The sequence below is a fragment of the Primulina tabacum genome, chromosome 4 (assembly GCF_025594145.1).
Source record: "Primulina tabacum isolate GXHZ01 chromosome 4, ASM2559414v2, whole genome shotgun sequence".
NCBI classification, from domain to species: domain Eukaryota; kingdom Viridiplantae; phylum Streptophyta; class Magnoliopsida; order Lamiales; family Gesneriaceae; genus Primulina; species Primulina tabacum.
In genome coordinates, this window is record NC_134553.1 from 3415094 (window position 1) to 3441852 (window position 26759).

Below are 26759 nucleotides of genomic sequence, written 5' to 3' on the forward strand. Positions count from 1 at the left end.
TAGAGACCATTTAGGGTGGCGCAAATACACCCAATAATCCAAACCAATACAATTTCCCAATCTTCCTTTGTCCACTGTTTTTTTGTTCTTTTGTTTTTTTTTTTTTTTGGGTTAAATTTGGATGTAAGGGTCCTAGATCATTCAAAATATCAATTAAAATTTATCTAATCTCATAATTTATATAATCGATCGAGCATGTAAAGAACATATAGCGAACTTCGTATCGTTTATCGAGCTCTTTTCATTTTTGATATGCTATTTAATATTAAAAATAAATAAGAATAAGTGTGGACGATCAGATATATCTGAGATGATATATGTGAATCTCGTGTGATGAAATAGTTAAATATGAATGATAAATCTATATAAGAATAATATACCATCAATAAAATTTGAGTCGACATGAAACATAGATGCATAAAGAAAAATAAATTGTCATTAATCAAATATTAAATAATTGGCGATTTTTACTTTATATTGTTGATAAGTAACAATTTAAGAAAGGATTATTATTAATTGGAGGAGTAATTCAAGCAACGGCACACAAAGCAGGCCTCTCTGTTCTGCCACCTCTTCCTCTGCTTCGAAAACCCCACAAATCTCAACTCCTTCTCTTCGATCCACCATTGTATTCTCACCATTTTTTATTCTTCTCCCACATCATAAAACCACTCGCAGTTGTTGTGGACACGGTATGCGTTGTGCGTGAGAGAGAGGAGGGGGGCAGAGGCGAGAATCTGTGAGAAAAGATTGTGCTTGTTTCTCACTCTTTCCACCCTGTAGCTGTGACTTGTGAAGAGGAAATAGAGTAATTTATTACTCTTTATTATTGCGAAGGAAGGACCATGTTCTTGATTTATTTGAAATTTGAAGCTCTCTCTCTCTCTGAATCGTGGTGAAACAATGACCTCAATACTATGTATTTCCACCCTTTACGCCACCTTGGTGAATGTTGATTCCATTATTCAACCGAAATCTCATTTCATAAACGAACAGTTTCGTGTTTGCCTTTCTTTGTCCCTCATTTTCTGCAGTTTTTTTTTGGGCAATTGGGATGTGCGGATCGCTCCCTTTTAATATTGTATCTCCTCAAAATGTCATGTCTCTTTCTTAGTCTATCTGGGCTTGAATCTTTCTCAGTTATTGCACGTGGGTCGTATTTTTCTTCTCAACTTTCAATTAATTTTGGTTTACGGGCGACCCTTTTCGATTTTCAGTTTAATTTTTTTGCATCTTCCATATTTTCAGTGACATTTTGATAGTAGTAGATTGAGGTCTGTGGAAATTGAACATGTTGACTTGTATAGCTTGCTCGAAGCAGTTAAATAATGGATCTCTACGCGAGCGCCCGGAGGACGAAGAAAACGCTGCCACTCCCTCCACCAAACAGGCCATCAAAGTCCTTACAGCCCAAGTAAACACCATTTTCTCTTCTGAATTCATCCTTCATTTAATGTAATTAGGAAGACTTTGTAAGTAACAGTTTCTAAAAAGGCATATTCATTGATTTCAAATATTGCAATTTGTGTTGTCTCCGTTTCTTGCGTTATAGATCAGGGACATGGCCGTGAAGGCATCAGGTGCGTACAAGAACTGCAAGCCATGTTCCGGCTCTTTCAAGAACGATCAGAGCCGAGCCTATGTAGACTCGGAGGCCAGCTCGATGTCCGAGAGATATTATGGTACTTACAGAAGAGCTTGCAGCTCAAACTCCACGCCTAGGCCCTGGGGGAAAGAAATGGAAGCAAAATTGAAGGCCCTTTCCAGCGGCTCGTGCACCCCTGCTTCTGTGAGCGGGAGAACCGAGTCAGTAGTGTTCATGGAGGAAGATGAACCCAAAGAGTGGGTTGCACAAGTCGAGCCTGGTGTGCTAATTACATTTGTTTCATTGCCCCAGGGTGGAAATGATCTCAAAAGGATTCGATTCAGGTACAGTTACTGTTACTAGCAGTTCATGCCTCAGATAAAAAATTTAAATTTGATGTAAACTTTTTATAGAAAGTAATTTTTTTATTCTTGAGAACTTTCTGGTCCATCCTTGAGTTTTTCAATGAAACTCAAGATTTTGTGTGTGCCTACATGTTTTGCTTTTAGAACTGATTTAATTGATTGTTTCATAATCGTAAATACAATTTAGCATATTTGATATGACCAACCAATGTATTTTAGAGACCAAATTTGTAGCAGCAAACAGTGGCTGCAGGTAAATCCCATTTGATCTGAAAGCTGAAAGTTTGAATTTTGTCTGCGAGGTGAGATTTTGATGGGCCATTTGTCTTTGTTGTTTATTTTGGTGGTTAATGTTTTGAATTATACAGTGGTGTGGTCGTATTGAATGGGGCATGTGGAGGCCAATGATTTAAACCCCTAAATTAAGTGGTGGGGTCTTTGGAACGAACAATTGGTCTTCACTGGCTCATAAAACTTGTTTCATCTTATTCTTAGTCACTCATTCTCCACATAGAACAAAATCTTTGGAGAACTGAAGATATTTTAGATGGGGGGAAAGGAGGAGCTACTCTATGGCTCTATTCTAGATTTTCAATATTCACATATTGGATTTGTTACGCGTGAATTCTGGGATCCTAAATGAGATGACCTCATTCTTTTCCTATAACTATGAGGCTTGACCCTTTTAACAATTTATGTATGTATTTATCGAGTTTAGTCTCTAACGAGTTTCCGTGAAGGTAGTTTCTTATTTAGTCACCACTGTATTGGTGAAATGACATAAACCTCTTCCCTCAAAGAAAGAGGCGCGAGTTTGAACCAACATTAGAGCGGAAAAATCCCCCCAGCTCATATCACCCCACCTTGTGGTTATAATAAAAAATAGAAAAAAACTTTCTGATTTAAGAAAGAAAATTATAGTATTTCGGTTGAAGTGACTAAAATTTGATAGCATGTGTACAAAACAATGACAATGTTAAAGCAATGTAGACAGGTAAGAAGATAATAATCTTTTGATATTCAATGGACTCAATACCTTTTATATTTATCATGAGATGAAAGGAGCGCCTTGTTCCTACCTTTCTTTGGTGTATAACTGTTGCTGAATATCCACTTTATTATGATGTTCTCTATGTTAATACACCTTAGTCGAATATAGATAATGATATATCATCAAACTTTCAGATAAATTGCATGCAATTTTATTGAATTACCAAGTGATAAATTAAGCGTCCATATTTAGATCTTCAGCGAATGGTTGGTGGATTGCCTAAAACATGAGTAGGATTGAAACAAAAAACTTGCCTATTATGTGGGAGAATCAGTTGAAGTTATAGCTAGGCCACTCCAGAATTACATGTGAGTTTGGTATAAACTCTTTTAATTAGCATTTTAGAATTTTAGGCCAAGCAGATGTTTGGCATCCAGTAGTTGTGTAATTTGGGATCTATTATGCTAAAAGAAAGATACGAGTTCCCTCGATAGAAATCCGCGCACAAGTTCTGCTCAATACTTCACCATCTTACTTCTGCTTTATTGTTTTTATAGCCGAGAGATTTTTAACAAATGGCAAGCTCAACAATGGTGGGCAGAGAACTACGATAAAGTTATGGAATTATATAATGTCCACATGTTCAATCGTCAAGGGATACCCGTGCCAACTCCTCCACAATCTGAAGACGAGGTGAGTGTTAACTGTGATTGCATAAAAGCTTAGTCCTATGCAAAATTTTGTTCTTGTAGTATGCAATATTTAAATAGTATCTTTCTAATGGGCTTTGACAAAAAAAAAAAAATTGAACTAAGAATCCTACCTTTCCAATCAGAACTCAAAAACTGAATCTGCTGAGAGTAGCCCAGTTACACCTCCATTGAGCAAAGAGCGTCTACCCCGCAACTTCCATCGCCCGACAGGGGTGGACTACTCGTCTTCAAACTCACTCGAATGCCACCCAACGCTATGTCGACATGGCCGTGATTCCAACGTGCTTAATTCGACACCTAAACTCTCGAGCATCAGTGCTGTAAAAACCGAGACATCATCAATAGATGCTTCTGCACGGTCAAGTTATAATTCGAGGGACCTGGACCACTCTGGAGAGCTTTCAGTTAGCAATGCCAGTGATTTAGAGACCGAGTGGGTCGAGCAGGACGAGCCAGGAGTATATGTTACTATCCGGGCTTTGCCAGATGGCACTCGCGAGCTTAAACGAGTGCGGTTTAGGTGAGCCACTCTACCTTTTTACACGTCTATATTGCATTTATCTTGTGTCCTAGACAGATTATTAAAGATCTTACACATTGGATGCAGCCGAGAAAGGTTTGGAGAAATGCAAGCAAGGTTGTGGTGGGAAGAGAACAGAGCAAGGATTCAACAGCAGTACTTGTGAATGAGCGAGGTTAATTACCGGGAAAAGTCAATAATCATCTCGAACCTCTTTAGGACAGGTTTCTAGAATATTCCACGCTCTGCTCGATTCCTTCACGACAGTTTCAACCCCTTTTAGTTCATGTAGCTGTCTTTGCTATGAGAAATGTGTTTTTCTTAGCCATCTCTTTGTAGTTTCCTCTTTTCTCTATTCGTTTTTGTGATTGGTTGTGGTATAAGGGCAGTAGGGGAATCAGAGATGTTTGATCCGATGGGAAAGTGGACTTGTAGCCATCTGCTGTTTCTGTCAAATTTGTTTCTTTTTTGTTTTTTCCTCATGTTAAATATGATATTGTAAGTATATTCGTCCACTACCCTTTCAAAGATGTTTACAGGACATTTTCCAATTCTATATCTTCCCCCCCGATTCATGTAGATAGTGAGTGTAAGCAAACAAGTCTGAATATTTCTGACAATGTATTATTAGTTTAATTCATAAGAATATAATAAACTAAATTTATTTTGGTTAATTTGTCATAAAAACCAAAACAGCAAGTTTAATTCACTCATGTTTTCTTGTGGTTCAACATGCACATAATTAACTTTAGTGAGTCGCAATTTTAATCATATAATTGTTTTCAACTGATCAATTCAATTTTTATTTTCCACAGTAGTAATTTAATCTATCACATTTTGCCAAAAATAACTTAAGAATTAAGAACTGATCTTCGTATGTCATATATCTATGACTAAATTACCAAATGAACCCTGCGTGATTTCTTTTTCTTGAAACAAAACTTATTAGCCTTTGTTCACCACTTAGTTGTCTCCTTTTCATGTTGCAACTGTTATACGAATGTTTTGTTCTCCCTTTTTCCCATGGAAATAAAAGGCGAACACCTCACGTCTTTCTTTATCAAGGAGCAGAATCGTGTCCACTTTGTGATTCCTGCCAATTGTTTGAGGCGATTTTAAACTCAACCTCGGGATTAACAAAAGTTGTCTCCTTTATATGTTGCTCATTATTCTTTTGTTCACTCTGTCTTCCACAAACGGTGAGGCAATTGGAAATGGGAGATAAGATGCCTTGTGATTTGGAGAAGTGGTTTAGCCCGTTTTGTCACTATCTTGTCATCATAGTCATGAGGTGGAGATATACCCCAATCCCGCCAACAGTATCATTATGCGGAAAATTCTATCTTGCACCGTGAGAAAAATTCCCAGCGTGGGATTAACCATTGGATACCGTGGCTTCCACTACATCCAATGGTTCTATCTAACACGGAAAGTTTTAAACCGGTGGGTTTTTGCGGACTGCGAATATATCATTGAATTTAGATCAGCCTAGGCTTAATCTTGAACTTTTCTCTAACCAGTCAGCGAATGGGGTGAACCTTGGATCTTGGTCTATTCACTTTTCAGATTTGGACTCATCCATCGTGCTTTTTACAGTGACCATTTCTTTATACATGCATAAAGGGATTTTTCTCTGTTCGGGTGATGGTGTTGATGTGTCTGAGGATTAAAGGTAAAGAACCTGGTTGCAGTTGTATTGTGTGCACTTTAAGATGCATGCAGCAGTTGTGGATTCAGCCTAGGGATTGGCAAAAGCTGCCACTTTTCTGTGAATGTTTCTTGATTCTTATGTCTTCTGTATTCGTCAGGCTGAGGGAACCTTTCTTTGTCTTTACTTCGTGTTGTGTGTGTGTTACAGTCCGGCTTGGATGCATCGGACTGATGAGTTGGTTTAAATACAGAGACGTCAAAACGGGTAAGTAGGGCGGACCTGTTGTGAATTTTTGGGAGTTCAATTACCAATCCAATCCATCGTGTATATTTTAGATATCACAATGGAATGACTTGACACATCTAATCAATTTTGTGTGTAATTTGGTGGGTTGAGACGAGCTGGTCTACAACTCGCCACAACTCAACACTCCAACCAGTAATTTTGGCCTGGCGGGTTGAAAATTATCACAATTCACTTACTTTTGAGATGGATCTAGCTCATTTTGACACCTCCAATATAAAAAGCGAAGCTGTTTTTTTTTTTTTTTTTTTTTTTTTAATGGTTGGATTAATTCATATCTAAGATGATGCATCTTCTAGAAAGTTTACTTCACTTTTTTTGAAAAAACAAAATTTTTCCCAAACATGATATTCCTACTCCCTTACAAGGGGGAATAGGCACTCAGAAAAGAGCAACTTAATGAAATATATTTTAAAACTAATTATTTTTTTTTAATCCAAATTTCCCCTCAGTCAAAGAAATACAGCTTAATTAATGCATTTTGAAGGGAAAAAATCACTTTGTTTTTGGAAAATAAAATATTGCGCTCAAAGTTTTTACCTTCTATAAATTTAAATCGGATCTTGCTTCTTATAGTGGATTTGGTCCGCCGGTGATGCATGTAATCTAAAAGTTTTAATGTAATGTCAAGTTTTAATGTGCTTTAACCCTTTCGTCTACTTTGCGTTTTCTTTAAAAATATAAATACATATTGAGAATTTGGAAAATAAAAGCGTGTAAATTACCTTAGTGGGCTAATAGGTCAACTCTATTATGCACATGAATCAACAGCATTTTTCAGAAAAAAATTCTTCAAAATTTTGGTATTATCCATATGCAACAAAATTTGGTGGCCAGAAGAAAAAGTATTTGTAACACTTTTTTTTTATCTCATATTGGTTAGAAAATAAAATTTAAATAAGTTGGTTTATAATAAGTTCTCATATTAATTTGGGTTAACCATTTTCATAAAATTATGAGTTTATTTTACGGTCGCGATTTCACGGACATGAGCTTGAAGTGTGCCAGCTTCACTCTCTTTCCTGTTTCGTCGTGATTTTTCCATGTCAAGTTCATGTTGGCACTCCATGTCTTCATCATTTATATTTGAGAGATATCTGTACCTACACCCAAATATGTTCATTTGAAAGAAATGTATATACTTGTCAAATTTGATTTTCTCTTGAGAAAAAAGGTTAAATTAATGAGTTTTTATTTTTATTTTTATTATAAATAACAGTAGTTTATATTTAATCACTAATATGGCTTGCCCAACAAAAAATATATTCTAATTTTTTTTATGATTTAAGTCAGGTCTTACATTCAACCAACCAACAATTATTTTCTTATTTTCTTACCATAAACAGAGATGTCAAAACGGGCTATTAGGGCCAACTGACCCACTTCCCGATGGATCTAGAAATTATCAACCAAACACACTTATTTTAGCTAGAGAGATGCGTTGGCACGGCGTACCTAGTCGATTAGATGTGTAATCTGGTGAGTTGGAAAATTATCAACACAACTTATCTCTTTTATAGACGGACAACCAGCCGACGAATCTAACTCATTTTGACATATCTAATTCTAAATGGTCAATATTAAAGTGAAGTCAATAAATTAATTATTTATATAATCGCACTATACACATGAACCGAATAAAATCTTCACTAAATTATTCCCATTGAATATATACTATATATCGCCACATTTCAAACTCACTAAATAGACCCCACGAGTGCAATCACACTCCACTTAGCACAACCGATTCTGACCTCTAATTAAAGTATTTTTTTTTAATTCTTATTCATTTTTAAAAGACGTGAATGATTTTTTTAAAAAAAATTGGCTAGTGAATATTCAATTATCTTTATATATATGGACAAAGGATATAGAATCAGCTATTGTTTGTATTATTTCTTTAGTAAGCCAGGATTTATTTCATCAGATAATGTTAAAAAAAGAAAAGAAGAAGAGATAAGGTTTAATAATTTGTATTATCTAATTCTTTATAATGAATGAATAAAACCATTTTTTAGTGAATATACTGAGTAGGTCTCTTGTGAGACTGTCTAACGAATATTTATCTGTGAGGCGGGTCAATCTTACCGATATTCACAATAAAAAGTAATACTCTTAGCATAAAAAGTAATACTTTTTCATGGATGACCCAAATAAGAGATCCGTCTCATAAAATACGACCCGTGAGATCGTCTCACACAAGTTTTTGCCTATAATTAGAATGTGCCAATGTGGTTATCGAATGAGGTTAAAGAAGATAAGGTTGTCTAAATAAATATAAATACTATATTATATTTTTTTATTTTAAAGAGCTCGACTTTTTCGTATTTTTGAGTTAAATGTTCTCTCATTTATAAATAATATTTTTTACTATTTAAATGTTATAATTGTTGCATGCACGTGTATGCACATTCGTCCACACCTAATAAATAAATGAGAGAACTTCGATTTGGACATATATATTTCGGGCACAATCAAAATCTAATTCATGTTACTACCAAAAAAGTCTATGCCGACAGAGGCATTTTAGTAAGTTCGATGAGTTAATTGCATATGTTTTTTTCTCTGTTTTCGGATGAGTTGATTTTCAAGATCTCTGGTATTTTCAGATATACGAAGGTGGTATATTAATATTTTGATGTGTCATACAACCGATAATTATTATAATTGCGAATAAAATAATTTAGATCATAGAACAATCCAAACTTAGCATGTTAATTGTTCTCTTATAACGAACAATGATTATTACCCAAAAAATTAATATAAAAGTTTGGTATGTTATGTACATAATGTGAATATTGGTATAAAACATAATGAAGGTATTTTTTTGTACTGAATAAATATAAATTTATAGTCAAAGAAAAATGCTAATGCTATTAAAAAAATAAAGTATTTTTCCCATATTTTAAAAAAATTCACACACACACACACACACATATATATATATATATGGAATCTCAAGTGATTTAATGGATCTGGAGTGGTGGTGTTCTGCTTCATGATTACAATTGTCTCAATCTTTGTTTCTTTCCATTCAATTTTCCTTCTTCTTTACTTCTTTTCTTGCAGCTTTTGACTCTCCATAACCAGACAATAAAGCACCAATACTCTTGCTTTCACCATATATATATATAATGTATATTTCGCACTGTTCTGCTAATCATCCTTCGTTTTCCTCTACGCTTCTTGATTCCGTTTACCGCTCCTTTGATCTTGGAGAGGAAGGAATGGGGATTTACAGGGAAACCATCAACAAGAACAGCAGGGTAGGCTTGTTTCGGACTGAGGAAGAAATGGCAAACTTTCAGCGGGTTTGCATGATCGAGAAATTGATGGAGAAGAAGGTTGGTGATAAAGGTGGGAGGAAGTTCGCGGAGGTGGATTTGCAGGCGAAAAAGTGGAGGAAAGATGGGGGTGGTAGTTTGAGTTTCAGCAGTTTTTCCGATTCGAGTTCCGGCGGAGGCGAAGCTGATGAACTATCGTTTCCCGGAGCTTCCCGTGCGGCGGCCGAAGTCGATTAGAACAGACGGTTCTGGTCCTCATCAGAAGGAGAAAAGTCGGGAAAATCGCCAGGATTTTGAAATGAATCGTGTTGAGAGAGGAGGTTTGGCTGATCTATCAGAGCAGAAACCGAAGCATGAAGGCGGGTTCCTGAAGACCAAATCCAAAGCACTGAAAATATACGCCGATTTGAAGAAGGTGAAGCAGCCGATTTCTCCCGGCCGCAAGCTCGCAACTTTCTTAAACTCACTCTTCACCAACGCGGCCGGAAGTTCAAAAAAACACAAAGCCAACACAAATCCTCACCACTCTCCAGCGTCAAAATCTGCTAACACGTCCACTTGCTCATCCGCTTCGTCGTTTTCCAGATCATGTCTCAGCAAACCACCGTCGTCTACTGGAAAATTTCCCAGCGTCGCCAAAAGGTCGGTTAAATTTTTCCCCGGAACCGTAATCGTTGACGAAGATTGTCAGCTGGGTGGGCCAAAAGAATTACATCAAGAAAAAAAACCGATCCATAAAACTCTATATTCCGAGCTCGTAAAGAACAACAATAAATCTTCCATTGATGAAGAGCTTATGGTGCATGTGGTGGAGTACAACCGCAGAGTGGAGGATGCAGCAATGGATTTCCTGAGAAAAACCCATTTCACGAACCGAGTTTTCGATCAAGAATCGGAGGAAGAAGATGAAGATGACGATATGGAAAGCTGTGCAAGTTCTGATTTGTTTGAATTGGATAATCTTTCCACCATTGGAGTGGAGACGTATAGGAAAGAATTGCCAGTGTATGAAACCACTAGTGCTGACGCCAAACGAGTCGTAAATTAGGGTTGTTCTGTAATTTTCTTGTAAGTTTTTTTTTTTTAAAAAAATCTGAGGGTTTAATTATTTTACGAAAATTTGAATTTACACCTTAGAATATATATATACACCATATATTTTTCTTACAAAGGCACGGGGACTAGAATTTACAAGATTTTTCTTCGTCATGTTGTCCTAATAAATAAGACAAAGACTTGTGTAAAACGATTTCACGGATCGTATTTTGTGAGACGGATCTCTTATTTGTATTATCCATGAAAAAATATTACTTTTTATGCTAATATTATTACTTTTTACTGCGAATATCGATAAGGTTGACCATTCTCACAAATAAAGATTCGTGAGACATTCTCACAAGAGACCTACTCAATGAATAATTAATATATGTCATTTAAACTTTGGGACAATGAAAATTAAAGAAAAGGGCTAGCTATGTTGTGTGGCCTAGCTAGTTCCAATGCAGTAGAACCGTAGCTTCACGCATGCAAACCCTACTTGGAATAAAAACATATATACCACCAAAAAAATTAGCTTCTGTTCATTATTAATTAATAATGGAAACTTGATCATTGGAAAAGAAAGCGGACGCATGCACATTATGTATGTATATGGAAAGTTTAATCGTGATATAGTGCAGACAGTCGCCACCCCCTAAAATATTTATTATTATATATATAATATAGTTCACCCTTCAAATACGTTAAATCCTAAATTAATCCTCGTCAAAACCCACATGGATCATACATATTATTAAGATCAAACGTTTATCATTAAGCCAACAATTATAGTTGTTAACCAAGACATAACTTTATTCGTGGCAGCACAGATCGCACCTATTTGAATACAAATGGGTCGATCTGTTAAACTCATGATTACGGAGAGGTGTGTGTTTAATAGCTGGTGTTGTCTCATATATTTTAGAGATCAGTCTTATCCTTTCTCTACCACCGTCTATATTCCCGTAGAGACAATATTACATGTGAAGATCCGTCGGTACTCTTATTACGACCCACTTAGCCAACTAGATTAAGAGGCGCAACGTCGGTAGCTTGATGTACGATAATTTTCTAGGAGGTCACTCATCCTAGTACTACTCTCACTCATACATGCTAAACTCAATATTCACCCCGAAGAAGTATATAAATATGATTCTTAAGAGACTTAAACTCATGACCTCGCTCTGGTACAAATTGTTATGATCAAGCGATTACCACTAGGCCAAAAGATATAACTATTAATCAATGCACAACTTTATTTCCTTGTAATCGCACCTACATGGGTTGTGGTGGAACATGATGTTAGGCCTTTGAATTCGGGGAAGTGCGTGTCTATCTACTGGTAGTGCTTCATCCCTCATAGATCAGTCTTACCATTTCCTTATCGATATCCATGTCCCCGCAGAGACAGTATTACCCGTGAATAGCTGATGTCACTCTTTTACGATCCACCTAGCCAACCATATAAAGTTGTGCAACGCCAGCAGCTTGACGTACGAGAATTTCTCACTATATCACTTTTCTCAATACTATTTTTACTCATACACGCTTAACACAATGTATATGATATAAAAATAGAAAAAAAAATAAACATTTTACTTGAAAATACTCCATTTTAAAATTTTTGAAGTGGGTTAAAAACTTTGTACTTGAAGTTAAAAGCAATAGTCATCTTGACGCATGGTAATTTATAAATTGATTAATAAACTCATTCCCTATGTCAAATGTACTTGATTGCAATAATTAGAGTGCTGCCATTGTTGAATTATATATATATATAATTTGTGATATATCCAACCTCAATGGCGTGGACGATGGATCCAACCATTCCATATAGATAGAAAAAAGAAACCACAGATAGGCATGCCTATCTAAGACTTGAATCCACAATTCTTTATCAGCCACTAATCAAAAGCCATTTATCAATTAAATGTCACGAAATCAAGAGGACTTGTTATATGAATGGTTTTTGTGGGCAAAGCTTGTTAAAAACCAACCCTGCAGGATTGAGTGGCAAACAAATCCATTTCTGTGGCTAAATTATTGCTTGGTAGGGCCTGATTCCAGTTGTTATGGCTAGGGTGCAAAAGGGGTCGGATCCCTTGCGTTCGTTTGAATGACATGATGGGACTCGTTCCATTAAAAAATTTGATGATATCTTTGGGGGCAAGACCTTGGCTTGATTGGGGTCTGCTTTAGGAGTTGAATATAATATTGTAGTTTCCTAATGTGTATTTCTGACTTAATTCGAAATGTTCAGAGGAGATTTTTTCTTGATATAAATTATTTGGAGTCAAAATTTTGGAAGCCAAGATTCTGAATTCAGGCTTGTTTATATAATTTTAATGCATTTGAATATTAAACCATTTTTTCTAACTTTCTGTTTCCAAGATTATAACGATGCCTTATCTACCCAATCTTATTTCAATTAAAGGAAGGGGAAATCAATGCCCAGATCGTTTAAAAGATAGCCCAACAAATTTTGGTCCGCATTGTCAACGAACTCGATCATAAACCCCAACCACTCAACAAATCTGAACTCGAGTTTCTATGATCGAGTCAAATTAAGATAAAGCCTTACTTGAGACTTGGTAATGAATAGATTTTTGTGAAAAAGAGCTTGACTTAACTCATTGGAAAAATTAGGAACTTAAAAAAGTAGTAGGCATCAAAATTTCGAAAGCAAAGCTTTCATTCTCACTGAAAGTTAAGTTTCGGAAATAATTGAATTCACACCACTATGCAGGGTTTAAACAATGAAAAACTTTACGTTGAATATTTCACAACATAAAATATCTTGTCCTCATCAATCAACGCCACTTCGTATAACGTCCTCCAAAAATACATACAACTCAAGTAAAGAAAAGAAATATTACATGTACACATGCTACAACAGCAACTGCGTCCAAATTTGACCAACCAGGAAATTAATCCAACCTCGATCCCTTGGTACCACCACCTGTTACACCTGCATTAAGAGAAGTGATTTCACGATTAAGAGAGCCTGCAGCAGCAGCAAATGAATGCTGCTGACCATTTCTCTGAAGCATATCTAAGCCCCTCACGCACCGCAAAATGAAAGATTTTTTTTTTTTGTATGAAAGTCTTCCAAAATATAAACCTCACGTACTACATATAATAGCTATAGGTCATCACAATGGAGGTATGATACAGAGCACTTGTCAGGACTTACGCTCCTCACAAAGTAAAAAACTACTCTGATAGGCTAGCACTAGATGCATGATAACCTGAAGAAAGATGGAATAAGCAGCAATTGAATAAGCACTAATGCAAACCTACTACGTGGCTGGCATGTACACCTCAAGAATTGTGTTCTTACAGCGAGGCTTTAAGCAATGGCATATTGGATCGTCTCCTCATCTTTAGGCCTCCACATTGTTTTTTGTGCACACAACATTCCTTCCTTGTTTTTTGAGTAGGTCATGCGGATATCCCACTGCATCGACTTGAATATGTTTTCAAGTTCACTAATTATTTTGACGGTGTCCCGGACTATGATATTTCCTTCAGGTCTCAAAATCCGATCAACCTCAGAAACCAAAGCCACGATGCTACACCTGCAGGCCGGAAAATTAGAACAAGCCAAAACATGAGTTGTCTGAATAAAAACACTGGATCTCACACGCACTTGGCCTTTATCTTTGAGAAAATATGATCGGCGTGGAGAAGATCATAAGATCTTGGGTAAGTGCTGAATGATTCACACCACTCGTGGTAAATTCCAAACAGACCTCGCTCATAAATAATTGGTAGTGTATCAGGAGCATCTATAGAGACAACATTCATAACCCACAAATTCAATTCTCTCAGAGCAGCAGCAAATCTGCAAATAGAACAAGCTAGATAGCGTGAGATTGGAAAATTGAATAGATCGCAATAATGCTACCACAGGATAGCCCATATGCAATTAAGACAAGAATGTTCAAAAGCAAAGAAGAGGAGTAATATGATTCTTCAATTTTTTTTTCACTTACCCTCCATAGATAGCACGCATGTCCATGACATTTCTCACAGTTGACCACTTAATTCCCAGCCCATTTAGATATGACTTGTTCACTACACGTTTCCAGTGTTCATTATCAGCAGCAAAATCTTCTGGAGCTGGCTTCCCATAGGCTCCAACCTGGGAAGTCAACAACCAATAAGGTGTTTTTTCCACTCTGGCAGGCCACTGTTCTGGCCATTGAGAACCACGCTCTGACAAAGCAACAGGAACTTTGTGCATGCATGGTTGTAAAGGTACGTTCCTGAGTAGATAAAGAGATAAGGAAATATTCAAGATCAATCAAATAGAAAATGCAATTGCAGTTCGAGCGACACTGAGCATACCAGGCAGCATTTGGATCATCAGAATTTTGGCAAAGTGGGGGATCATTTTGTGACCTCTGTTCATAGCACTCATTTGAAGTAGGCTTACGATATACAGCAATCCCTACTCTATTTACTTCATCCTTGGAAATTGAAACAACTTCCCAGCACATTGCTTCAGTGAGTTTCTTCATCGCTGTCCAACACACATTTATTAGAGCTAGAAAACCTAATCAGCTTTGAGGGATAGCAGAGTAAAATTGTACCTTCCCAGATCCCAATATCATCAGGAAGTTTCCGGTAAATGGGAGTTGCCGACCAAACAAAGAAACCACCAGGCCTCAGTAAACGGTTCAGCTCCAAGAGAAGCTTACCACCTAAATATTATTACATGTTATACAATGAAGTGAATTTACAATGAAGTGAATTATCACATGTTAAAAGAAAAAGCATAGATGTGGTTATTTCCGAGTCGGAAACTTAAACACATGTACATATAAATGAAAAAGGAGCTGGTTAATGCCCAAATACTTCTCCATGTGATTTTATAGCTCAAATACTCGTGGACTAATCCAATGATCTTTTTCAACTAAAAGTAACAGGGATTCAACTACCTTCAATATGCCAAGGCACCCTACAACGTGCACAATGGACAACATCAAAAACTCTCCCTGGGTAAGGAAGTCTCTTAGTACCCATAACAGCAGATATAGCAGGTATTCCTCTTTCAAGTGCAAATTGAACCTGAGCTTCATGCTCATCTTTCGGAGCTAATGACATTGTCAGCACATCCTTTTCAAAGAGAAAGCCCCCAAAGCTAGCAACTCCACATCCAACATCCAAAACAACTCGGGAGTGTTTTCCCCACGCAATGCCAGGCACAGACTATTTAACAATCAATTGTAATGAGTCAAAACAGTCAAGTTCCAGGTAATTATTTACTCATCATTCATGATAGGAGTCACCTTTTATATGCATGCCACAATTTTGACAATACTATCATAATTGACATAGGAACACATGCAGGGTAACATAATGAAAACTAAAAATATTCATCTCATTGCTAAAACCAGAATCACAAAAATTTGCATAACGGCGAGAAGAAAAGATCAAACATAAGCCTACTTGTTAATTCCTTGTAGATTGAGTAAGACAAAGGAGAGACACATGCACATGCAAGTCCAATTTAATAAGGCACATACAACACTACCTCTTGTATGAATTCAATATAATGAAGAGCGCCATTCTTAAACTGGGTGCCACCACCAGGGAAAGTAAGGTATTCACCGCTAATTTTAACCCAATTCTGGTGCCCTTTAACTTCTGCAAGTTTTGTGTGGGGAACATTATGGTACCAAATCTGTCAAATATAGTAACAGAAGTTGGCATGAGAAAGCAATAGCCAAAAAGATAAAGCTAAAAAACCTATTTTGGAAGTACTTTACCTTTTCCCGGCTTGTAGGCCACTCAATCGGGTGCAGGTATCTTTCAGGAAGTGGAACAAGACAGGTGGGGGGATTGTCTGGGCAGTGCCTCTCCCTGTGTTCGTAGTGCTTAGTTGATGGAAGTCTCCGAACTTCTGCCCAGTTGTCAAGGCACGGAATAAAATCTGGCCCAGAGGTGGTGTTGCAAAGTTTCCAACTGTAAACATATTGATTCTCCGATTGGGATGATTTCTGGGCTTCATTCTCATTTGCGGACTCCGTTGCTTGAGTCGAAAAGAATTCATTTTGGGTTGAATATTCATTTAAAATTTCTGATTCAGATCCAGAAGGAAGCAACTCAACAGAGTTGTTCTTCGCAAAAGAACCATGATCTAGCTCCTCATCTTTATTTATCACCACACTTTCGTCTATTTGACTCTCTCTCTTGCCATCTTTCATCTCATTTGTTTTCTTTTCAGATTCTTTCTCACCGTCATCAGAATTTCTTTCCATCTCTACAGATCCAGTAGCTTTATTCGCCATCTGAGATTTTCCGTCGTCTCCATTTTCTGATCCATCTTCTGTATTTTCATACTTAGAACTCTCTTTCAATTTGTCTTCCTTCTTCTCCTTATTGTCTGTTTCATTCTCTTCCTCTTGATTTAAATTCCTGTCTGTGTCCCCTTTGGTCTCATTCTCAGTTAAATCACCTGCATTATCCTCAAACTGATTTGACTTTCCATCATCAGTTAGTTCATGACTGCCACCAGCAACATTGCTACTATTATCAATGTTATCATCATCATCATTATTCTCACTTTTGCTATCAGTAGTGTGTGTCTTCACCTTGTTCTCGCTTTCCAGAGAGACATCAGTATTTTGAAAACGGACCATAGAAGACGTTGACATCATCCATACACCAACTAAACAAAGGGCTACAAAAACCATTATTGCGACTGTTGAGCAGTATCTCGATGATGATCTCCGACCATCAACTCTAGAGTATTTTCCTGGTGCCATATTTCTACCGTCTACTTCAATTAGTCCAATGTCAGTTTACTTTGACACCTATACACAAACACCTTTCAAGATTGAACCTCGTCATTTAAGGAGTGGATGTCAAATACATCAAAGTTGAGAAAGGTACAAGCAAAGAAACACATTTTATACATCAAATATGAAACATTAAATTTGAAGAGTGTTCTAAACAGCAGTACAAGTCCACGAATAGATCCTCTTTTCTGAAATTTAGATGATATACAAACAAGGAACAGATTCAATAATAATTTCGAAGATCATGGAACGATAATTTCAGCTCTGAAAAAGAACAAGATAGGGGTACTTAGGAAGGCAGAGACTTTTCAGAAATGGAATTTTATCATTATTAATACGGTTCAAATAAAAGAGGTGGCAGCAAACAATGGCCAAAGTAGGTACTTGATGAAAAGCATATGATTTGCCAAAGGCTGGGTGAATGTTCTGAAACTAAACGTTAATTTTATTTGACCGTTATAAATCAGACTTCTGTAAAATGGTGGCCAGGCAAAGTAATTGATGAATCATTTTGTTTCTTGCATATATTTCTGCCTGGACGCTCCAGTGGTGAATATTTTTGCTATTTCGTTTTGAAATTTTCAAGAAATCTAACCCAACGGTTTCATACTAACTTCAGAAAGTACAAAAAAAGGAAAGTACCTATTTTTATTCGATCTATAGAGTATCAACGATCTAAGCTTAAAAGAGCATAAAGCAGCAAGCATCCACAGACAAACTCATCATCCGGAAAACTCAGCCAAGTTCACACATTCAAAAACGAAATATCAGAAAACGAATACGTAACATCATATAAATATTTTTCAAAATTAAACACGTCTACCACTCCACCTTCCAAATTACTAAAAACAAATTGCTCACCAAATTCTGTGGCGAAACTAACGAGGTAGTGCCGTGGTTACAAAAATTACAAAGGTGGTGGCGGAGCCCGCATCAGAAGAGACCACTCCAATGATACAGAAGAGCTGGAAGAAATGCGAACATGAAGTATGTCTTCCTCTAACGGCTTCCAATTGCAGAGCTGACAGCTAAGGCGTCCAACACGAGTGGAAGTGAATTCTACACCTGGTGTGTCGGCGGAGATACCGGCGACGATGAAGAACGGCAGAAAGAAATGGAAATCAAACCCGGCTCTGGGATTCGTTAGCTATACAGAAACTTGGGCCCCCGGAGAGTCAGATATCGATATGCAGAGAGAGGAAGGGACGAATGGAGATTTTTCAAATCAAAATTTAAAAATGACGAATATATTTAATATTTAATACTTATTTGCTCTTCATGTAATTAATTAATTCAATTGAACAAATTAATTATTAATAAACTGTTGTAGAACGGGGCACACGCATTGTGTTTGGAGAAGATTGAAATAATAAATCATCATAGAAGAAAAATAAGAAAAAAATTAATTTGAACAATTAAAAGGGCATTTTTAGGAAAATTAATTAAGAAATTGTAATTGATTTTTAGGAAAATTAATAAAGAAATTGTAATTGAAGATTCTAAGTATTAAGACATTACCCTAAATAGTGTCGAATATAAGATATTTAGGTACTGGTTGTTTGTAATAGTAATAATAATAATAATAATATAAAAATATATGAAATGAAGACTTGACTTTTGATAATATATGTATTTAACAATGTCGTTGCTTTCCAATAAACGCCATTCTTGTAGAGCTTCTATGGGTGTTCAATAAATTTATATAAAAAAAAACATTTACGCCACGGACGTTGACAATATCAGTGCCTTAAATTCTTAAAACGCCGTACAAAAAAATAATCTTCAAATGTCGTAATTATTGCATAAATTCAATAACATAAAAACCCACTATACTTTTAAATATGTCACAAACTCCGTGAAAAAATAACTAAAAGCATCATGCATCGTTAAAAATTCATGCAGATTCCCCAAATTATTAAGTTGAGATATCTCGACGTTTCAACAAAGAGACATGTATTCGCAGATGGCCACCTTGAATGGAGTAAAAATACAAATGGGAAGAAGGTATGGACATATATGGTCGTGACTTTCGTCTGTATATTTTTTATCTATTCAAATCATAAATGGTATTTTAATGTCATGTTCATATTAATATACGATGTTGCTATCATGGATTCATGACCGACATTCATAATTATCAACTGTGTTATCTGACATAGATCACTGCGTGGATAATTGAAGACAACTTTTGGATTTGTGACCAAATCTGAGTTAAGGATCCTGTCACTGTGTATGGTATTAGATTATGTAATGTATTGGATATCATATGGAACATAATGAAACCCATATATAAAATGGATGATGTCAAATGATTATTATCTATGGGGTGCAATACAACAGCTGTAACATAGGTTTACCTGTGATGAAGGAACCATTAGATGATCATATCATATCCATGTAATATACAGCCTTAACACAAACCTGGTAAAAACTGACTATAGTTGCAAACTGTGACCCATATACATACTAACACACTTGTAGCAATCCTTAAAACAATATAAATGTACATCTCAAAAGGCTAAAACAACCCTTACCCCCATTCGTGTAGATTACCATCGAAGCCGAGGCTCGGGGGAACCTGTGCTGGGGCATCAGCAAGTTCTCTCACTCTAGATAGAATTTGGGCAGGGATCGGAATGGAAGCATTTTTGCGGGAAGAAGCGTGCATCTGCTGTAACATTTACCAAGTATAACTAAGCATGGTTGATACTAATATCGATGAAAGTCACTAGAAGTTTCGACGCAGATAATATTTGAAAATTATTTTATTTATCACAAACGAAAATAATCATCACGCTGAAATTTAAAATACAAATAAAGATGTTAGTTTACGAAAAAAATGAGAATCCGCATCATACAAGATTTGAGAACATATTATCACTTCCAGACTGTAGCGATACCCAAACCGTCATACATGAATTGTTCAGCCAATCACAAACTGATTATTGAATATTTTCCGATCATGGTCTATTCCTCTCCTATTCACACAGCCACTAAGGTTTTTTTCCCCGGGTCTGTCTTACACAGGTAGGCTTCATTTGAGAATGAGGAGAAAAAAGTAAAACAGCAAACAAATAGCAGCATATATTGAAATAGATAACATGTTAATCGCATCAGAATCATACTTAGTGGTGGTATAGACGTGCATCTAAAATAAAGTTCAACTATCAATGTGGTAAAGTGAATTAGCCTAATGTGACAACACATTGTGCTCACCCCATCTCTAGCTGGCAACTCTGCAAGGCTAGCTCTGAGGAGATTACGCCATTTATCCTACAAAAAAGCATTCCACCATTCAAGCTTAAAATGATGGCTTAAAAGTGGATGATGTAACCCAGTTCTGCTGCACTTCACTTACTGAACCTTTATGTACCTACCTTGAGATCAACTGAAGTTCTGTAAGAACATGATAAAAAGGCAGAACGTTTAATTTCAGACCATCTACCAGCACCATATTTAGCAACTCCTTCAACCAGCTTAACAACCTCACTTAGAGTCCAAGGTCGATGATGTTTCCTCCTTGTTCCTCCATTTTCTTTGGCAACTGTAACCACCTCGTCGTCCGAACCATTGGTGTGTGGTCTCACATTTTGCGATACCACTTCCTTTTCCAGATGAACCACTTCCTTTTCAGTTGGTGGCATGCCTTCCTCTGGAAAAGAAATCTGCCGGGGACATTCATTTAAGATGCATTAAAACATGTGACTTCAACACAAATTTCACGTGCGACTAATATATCCAGTGGTATTTATTACATGGAGAGTCATTATTATTCCCAGTGTAATATAGACCGGCAAATTTAGGGATGTAAACGATCCAAACCAAACCAAACAGTATCAAGCTTAGCTTGGTTCGTTTAAGGTTGTTTGAGGCTTGAGCTCGAGCTCGAGCTCGATTCGAGCTTTTATTATCAGGCTCGAGCTTGGTTTGTCTTGAAATTATCAAGCTCGGGAAAAGCTCAAGCTCGGCTCGTTAAAAGCTCGTTTAACATGTTAATCAAGCCAGGCTTGAGCTTGCTCATTAATAGCTCGTTTTTCATGTTTAACAAGTCTGGCTTGAGCTCGGCTCGTTTTCGAGCTCGTAAAGCATAGAATTGAGCTCGAATTTGAGCTTGATTCGAGCTGTTTAAAAATTAAATATATCTATAAATTAATTTTAAATCAGACATAAAAATGTAAATTCATTCATAAATAACCAAAACGACACAAATAAGAGCTAAAAAAGCATAAATCAATATATTATTGAACATTCCAAAATAATAAATATTTCATCATACACTGATATCACCATATAAATATAAATGAAATAATTTCACCCCTTTAATACTTCAACTAAATCTGGTGAGAAAGTAGAGAGGACGTCAAAGAATCCATTAAAATTAGAAATTACAAATTCATCTCCAATAACAACTTGTCAAGTATCCTGCAAAGTTAATAATAACATTAGTACTAATATTTTTATTTGTCTTTTGTTCAATTCCTTCTATTGACATTACTACTAATATTTTTATTTGTCAATTCAACAAATGAGTCAAGCTCAAGCTTACGAGCCACCTAAACGAGCCGAGCTCGAGCTAGAGATCAAACATGTTTGCGAGCTCACGAGCCGAATATCTTTAGGCTTGAACTTGGTTTGATTAAATTTTCGAGCTCAAAATCGAGCTTGAGCTTGAGCTTGGCTTGATATGATTAACAAACGAACTCAAACGAGCTTTTTATCGAACCGAGCTTCGAATAGCTCGCAAACAGTTTAATTCATTTACATCCCTACCGGCAATACACATGCACTTTTATCAATAAAGCAGAAACAGAAAACAATAACAGGTGAAATAAATTGATATGAAGAAGCAATTATATCTTTTGATATACCAAATTAAAACCAGAACAGCCTGAAACCTTTTCACATTGATTTTGTTTACCACTAACAATTTGCACCATGTAACACAGTTTTCAATATTTTATTCAATATTTAAAATACTTTGAGCAAACTGCTATAACATCCAGAAGAACAATATTGGGTATCTGTCAAACTGACAAAAGAGCAGTCTATTGAGATAATTTGATAAGGCCCAATCAAGTTAACTGTATCATCTTTTTAGCTTTTTAATATCAGTGAAAATTAAGTAGACCAAAATTACATTTAGCATGCTAAGTAAGTTTACTTACAGGCACTTCAATCAATCTGGGAGATAAGCCAGCTTCAAAAACCTTGTCCACTATTTCATTGCGAAGTTTTTCACTGCATGAAACATTGTTCTTCACCAGACTGGTCGGCAACCCAATGTCACTTAGCTGTAGTTTCTACACAGCAGAAAGCATGTAAATCAAACCACCTAACAAGCTTATTGGAATTATTGTATTCATCATTTTTCGTCACCACTCTCAATTGAAGTATATCTGCACAAGTTGAATTGAAATTTGGCTGCTACACATGGATGCAAGATTTAAAAAAAGTAAACAGGCAGCAGATAACAATTGAGTAGTATCCACATCAACAAAATTATACTATTTATTTATTATAATCATAACTATATAAAATAAGAGGTATTGTTTCATTACCATGAGGGTCATGAAGCTTTCCCTTGGACGACTACGTCGAACTCGAGAGACATATGGGACCTGAACTCCAGAACCACCTAATGAATCCTGTCTCATGAGACATTTTGCATCTGGTACAACAGTCTGAACAGGTATTAGCTGAACTTTTGCTGATGGTTGGTTACATGCAGGAGGTTGCCTCCCAGAGGAAATTATTTTGGCATCAGAATCCCGGGGTTCTCCTTCTGAAAGCTCTTCAATATATCGTCTTGTGGGCTTCCGAACTCTTTTTGCAGGTCTTTCTTCTGCACTACCATCTTTACTCCCACAATTTTCTTGTGTCGTAAAACTTTGTACATTTGTTCTATTACCATTTGAGTGCATTCCCTTTTGGTCATCAGAGCAGGTTGAATTTTCACAGTCCTCCCGTGAAGATTGAACGACACAATCAACTGTAGCACAGGGGCCCGCACACACCCTGTCGTCTGTGATAACAAGAGTGGTAACCGAGAAATCACAAGAATTAGTCAATCCCATGATGATTCTCCTTTTAAGCCATCGCTTGTCCTTCACAGAAGTTTCCCTTCCAAAAGTTGCTTTGAATGTCTCCTGAAGTTCTTTCATTGTCAGATTGTCCAGGTGTATCTCCCCCTTCAACAGAGAGAAATCAGGCATCATACTAATACCTATAGCAGAAGTTGAGGAACCGTCCTCACCCAAACCAGAAATTTTTGAGCATTCCTCTGAAGGTCTAGACTGGTCAACAACACGATCACTAGTAAACCGATGGATATTTTCCTGTAGAGTAAAAATAAAGTGGAAGTCGTCATCATAGTGTAACCATCTTTCATACGAAACATAGAACAATTCAAGAGAATCATAATTATGGCAATAACAATTTTTGGTAACAGGAGAAAGAATAAGATCACATAAAGCTGAAAATAGACAACTATTTGGGCCTCTCCATTCCACAATATATCCCAATTTGACCACGAAAAATTCAATACCCACTAACTGCACAAATAACCAAGTAGGAGTATCAGTAAAAAAACATCTCAGGAAACACCAACTCGAATACCTCATCTCGAATATCCATTTTTTTAGAATCCACTTCAAGGTCAGGAGGCAGACCCAGTTCTCCAGCATCAACTTCTAGGCTCTCACGTTGTAGCAAGCCTAAAAAATAATCAAGGTTCAGCAACTCAAAAAAGGCGGTTGTCAGATAGGATATGATGGGAAAAATTAAACATATGAACCCCCAGCTTCTTTTACCAAAACTAGCAGAGAACCGGAGGAAAAAAGTACCGACTAGTTTACGAGGGGTTTCATGGGCGATATTGATAAGAGCATCACTAATTGACATGTGGCTGCTGAGAAACTAAAAAGTTCTAGCCGCTAAAACTTCTAAAGAAATATAGACATGGACCAATTTATATTGCTCGAGTAGTTCTCAAAGTAATACCACATAAGCAAGCTCGTGAGCATTGGGTTTTACCGATGGCAACAGGGTAATAGTCATGAAACCTTGTGGGAATATAACAGTTGTTAGTAATGTCATAGCGTAACAGCTTGTCCATGTGCGTGGAAGCCTGTTTTTCAACCGGTAAGGTCAAATATCTTACACTCCAACTGATGTCCTTTCTCCTTTCCAGTCAGGTCAACCCACTGAACACAGATCCGACACTTTCAAATTTTTAAACAACAATTTGTCCATATAAAGAAGTGTGGCCAGTTACATGCTGTCGAAAATGACTCACAAGTCATGCGCCCTAAGAGCTTGAGCCTTCTGGCTAGCTGACTAAAACAAAATTCGTGTTGCACATGAGGGTTGAAGGCATCTATATGGAAGTAGTCTCCCTCAACGGAGCACAGAATGGAATAACACCCATCATATTAAGAGCAAGTGAAATTTTATGTAACTATGGAGAAGGACATTGCTTGTTTGAACATAAACTCAGTAAATGGAAACCATCTATAAGAGTAAACTGAGATACAAAACATTCACGCGCAAAGATTAATATATTTTGTCTCTGAACTGAATTCAATCCATGAAACATGCACCTCATGTGCAACAGTAATTATGGTTATAGAGGCCACGCAGAAAGTACAAAACAAAAAATATGAGGAAATTAATCAAAATTTATATTGGTGAACCTTCTGATATTTTAAACTGAGTGTTCGGATCAGATCCTGAGTGTACACATTTCAAAGTTTGTGCAGTGTCTGAAATTATCCGGCCTTCAATTTTGTCATCATCAAGCAATTCCTTTACTGTTATAACTTGATCAGCTGTTGCAGGAACTAATGTCCCATCTCCAACAACCTGAATTTAAGATCATAAATCAATAATTAATTTTATAAAGAAACGGATCTCCATCAAATTTGTGCCCCGTGAGAACAACAGAAGGGATAAAATGCGGATCAAGTGGCACTTCTAACAAAAAAAAGGCATCAATAACACTACCAATCAACTCAAACAGTAACAAAGCCTACACTTCGCATCAATCAAGAGTTGGACTGAAAATGGCAGCCGTATTCACCGAGAACCCACACACTAAGAGCACAAATCAAGACATCATCAACAAGGAGCACAAAAAACTCTGAAAACAGGAATTCCCTTACTATACAACCATCCTTGGAGGATCTCACTGCCAAGATGTAAAACAATGCTGATCCTCGAATAGGTTAGTTAATATCAATTGAAATAGTCATTCCACACATTGATATACCCGAACAAGGTGGTAAACGACAGGATCATCAGTCTTTGGCGGTGATACAGTGGTGCCATTTATCTCGGTGAAGTTATCTTTAACTTTAGCTTCCTCATCGACCACGGTCTCCATATAAAATAACTCAAATTCCACTTCTGCAAGCAACCTGGGGAAGAAAAAATTTAAAACAAACATTTTATCAATCTAAAATTATACAAACATCTCATCTAAAATATAATAAAATATATATACAATAAAATTATATAAACATTTAAAATCTCATCTAACAAACTCTATTTTGAGTTTCAAAAGTAGATGACGGGGAATCATACAGCTCATGCATTATATACTTCACAAATTGATGCGACTATGCAGAAAACATGATAATCCTAGAAGGAATAACTGTAACTGTAACTGAACTCACCACTCGATCCATCGAATTCAGATAACTCCACTGCGAATCATCGAAGAATAATACGCAAGGGAATAATCCAGTGCCTAGCGTAAGGAAAGTGAACCAAAATCCAAGGAAGGATTGGGATTAGGGTTTCCGATTTTGGTTCGAGCAACCTGAGCCGAAACCCAGAGGCGTGAATTAACTCGATTCGACTGTACATTTTTCATTTTATTTTTATTATAATTAAGATATAGAAATTAAAAACTTCTAAAAATAAAATAAAGTTTCAATCTTTGTCCGCCGACACATGTTAATGATCTCGTGTTTTGATTTTTCAATAAAACGATTTTATTTTGGACTAAAAATACGTTACATTTTATTTATAGACAACTTATTTTAACTATTATAATATAATATGAGGGAGGAGTTTATTAATATTTTTCAAGTTTTTTTTTAAAAAAAAGTAATTCACATGCATGAGAGGTGCTGATCGTCTATAATTTTTAATATGTTTTTTTTTAAAAAAAATAATGTAATACAATTTTGATATAATGCTCACAGTACTTGTCAATCATTGTGGCTAATCGCTGACTCATCTAGTAAATATACTGAAATATATCAAAATCGTATCATTACGTGAGAGTGTCACATCAACGATTGACACATAAATAAGTACGATGCAATAAATAATATATATGATGCAATGATATTTTATATTTCAAATTTTCTAGCTATCTCAATATACATTTCTTGTCTTTTATAATTCTTTTTTTTTTCCAGTTAATTCAAAATAGCTTGATGTATAAACTAGTTCGATTTGGAGGATGATTTGAGATACAAAGATATTTTTGGTTATTC

General features: G+C 36.3%; 3 protein-coding genes and 1 pseudogene across 11 annotated transcripts; 2 read left to right on the forward strand and 2 right to left on the reverse strand.

Annotated features, from left to right (window-relative positions):
• Nucleotides 1–533: 533 nt before the first annotated feature.
• On the forward strand, nt 534–4648 carry LOC142542485 (protein Brevis radix-like 2). Its single transcript, XM_075649133.1, has 5 exons — nt 534–1414; nt 1553–1929; nt 3499–3634; nt 3777–4174; nt 4262–4648. The coding sequence occupies exons 1-5, from the start codon at nt 1292–1294 to the stop codon at nt 4338–4340; spliced, it is 1113 nt and encodes a 370-aa protein (XP_075505248.1). The 5' UTR covers nt 534–1291; the 3' UTR covers nt 4341–4648.
• A 4465-nt stretch (nt 4649–9113) lies between these two features.
• On the forward strand, nt 9114–10493 carry LOC142541434 (protein BIG GRAIN 1-like A; annotated as a pseudogene).
• A 2728-nt stretch (nt 10494–13221) lies between these two features.
• Nucleotides 13222–18487, reverse strand: LOC142542486 (putative methyltransferase PMT26). Of its 7 annotated transcripts, none has more exons than XR_012819527.1 (10): nt 18118–18487; nt 16225–17285; nt 15990–16139; nt 15394–15664; nt 15046–15156; nt 14801–14975; nt 14446–14718; nt 14100–14294; nt 13747–14028; nt 13222–13409 (listed from the first exon to the last, which is right to left on the reverse strand). XR_012819527.1 is itself a non-coding variant. In XM_075649139.1 (10 exons), exons 2-9 carry the CDS (start codon nt 17221–17223, stop codon nt 13800–13802), a joined length of 2403 nt encoding a protein of 800 aa, XP_075505254.1. In that variant the 5' UTR covers nt 17224–17285; nt 18118–18487; the 3' UTR covers nt 13222–13409; nt 13791–13799. The 7 variants fall into 7 exon arrangements, 5 of the variants coding, with proteins under 5 accessions (XP_075505254.1, XP_075505253.1, XP_075505252.1 ...); XR_012819526.1 differs by having other exon boundaries at nt 13222–13418; XM_075649139.1 differs by having other exon boundaries at nt 13791–14028.
• A 1038-nt stretch (nt 18488–19525) lies between these two features.
• On the reverse strand, nt 19526–26120 carry LOC142542487 (uncharacterized). Of its 3 annotated transcripts, none has more exons than XM_075649141.1 (9): nt 25929–26120; nt 25523–25670; nt 24948–25116; nt 23872–23969; nt 22815–23591; nt 22422–22556; nt 20634–20921; nt 20473–20529; nt 19526–19924 (listed from the first exon to the last, which is right to left on the reverse strand). In XM_075649141.1, the coding sequence occupies exons 2-9, from the start codon at nt 25634–25636 to the stop codon at nt 19787–19789; spliced, it is 1776 nt and encodes a 591-aa protein (XP_075505256.1). In that variant the 5' UTR covers nt 25637–25670; nt 25929–26120; the 3' UTR covers nt 19526–19786. The 3 variants fall into 3 exon arrangements, with proteins under 3 accessions (XP_075505256.1, XP_075505255.1, XP_075505257.1); XM_075649140.1 differs by having other exon boundaries at nt 19526–19927; XM_075649142.1 differs by lacking the exons at nt 25523–25670; nt 25929–26120 and adding an exon at nt 25287–25516 and having other exon boundaries at nt 19526–19927.
• Between the last annotated feature and the right edge of the window lie 639 nt (nt 26121–26759).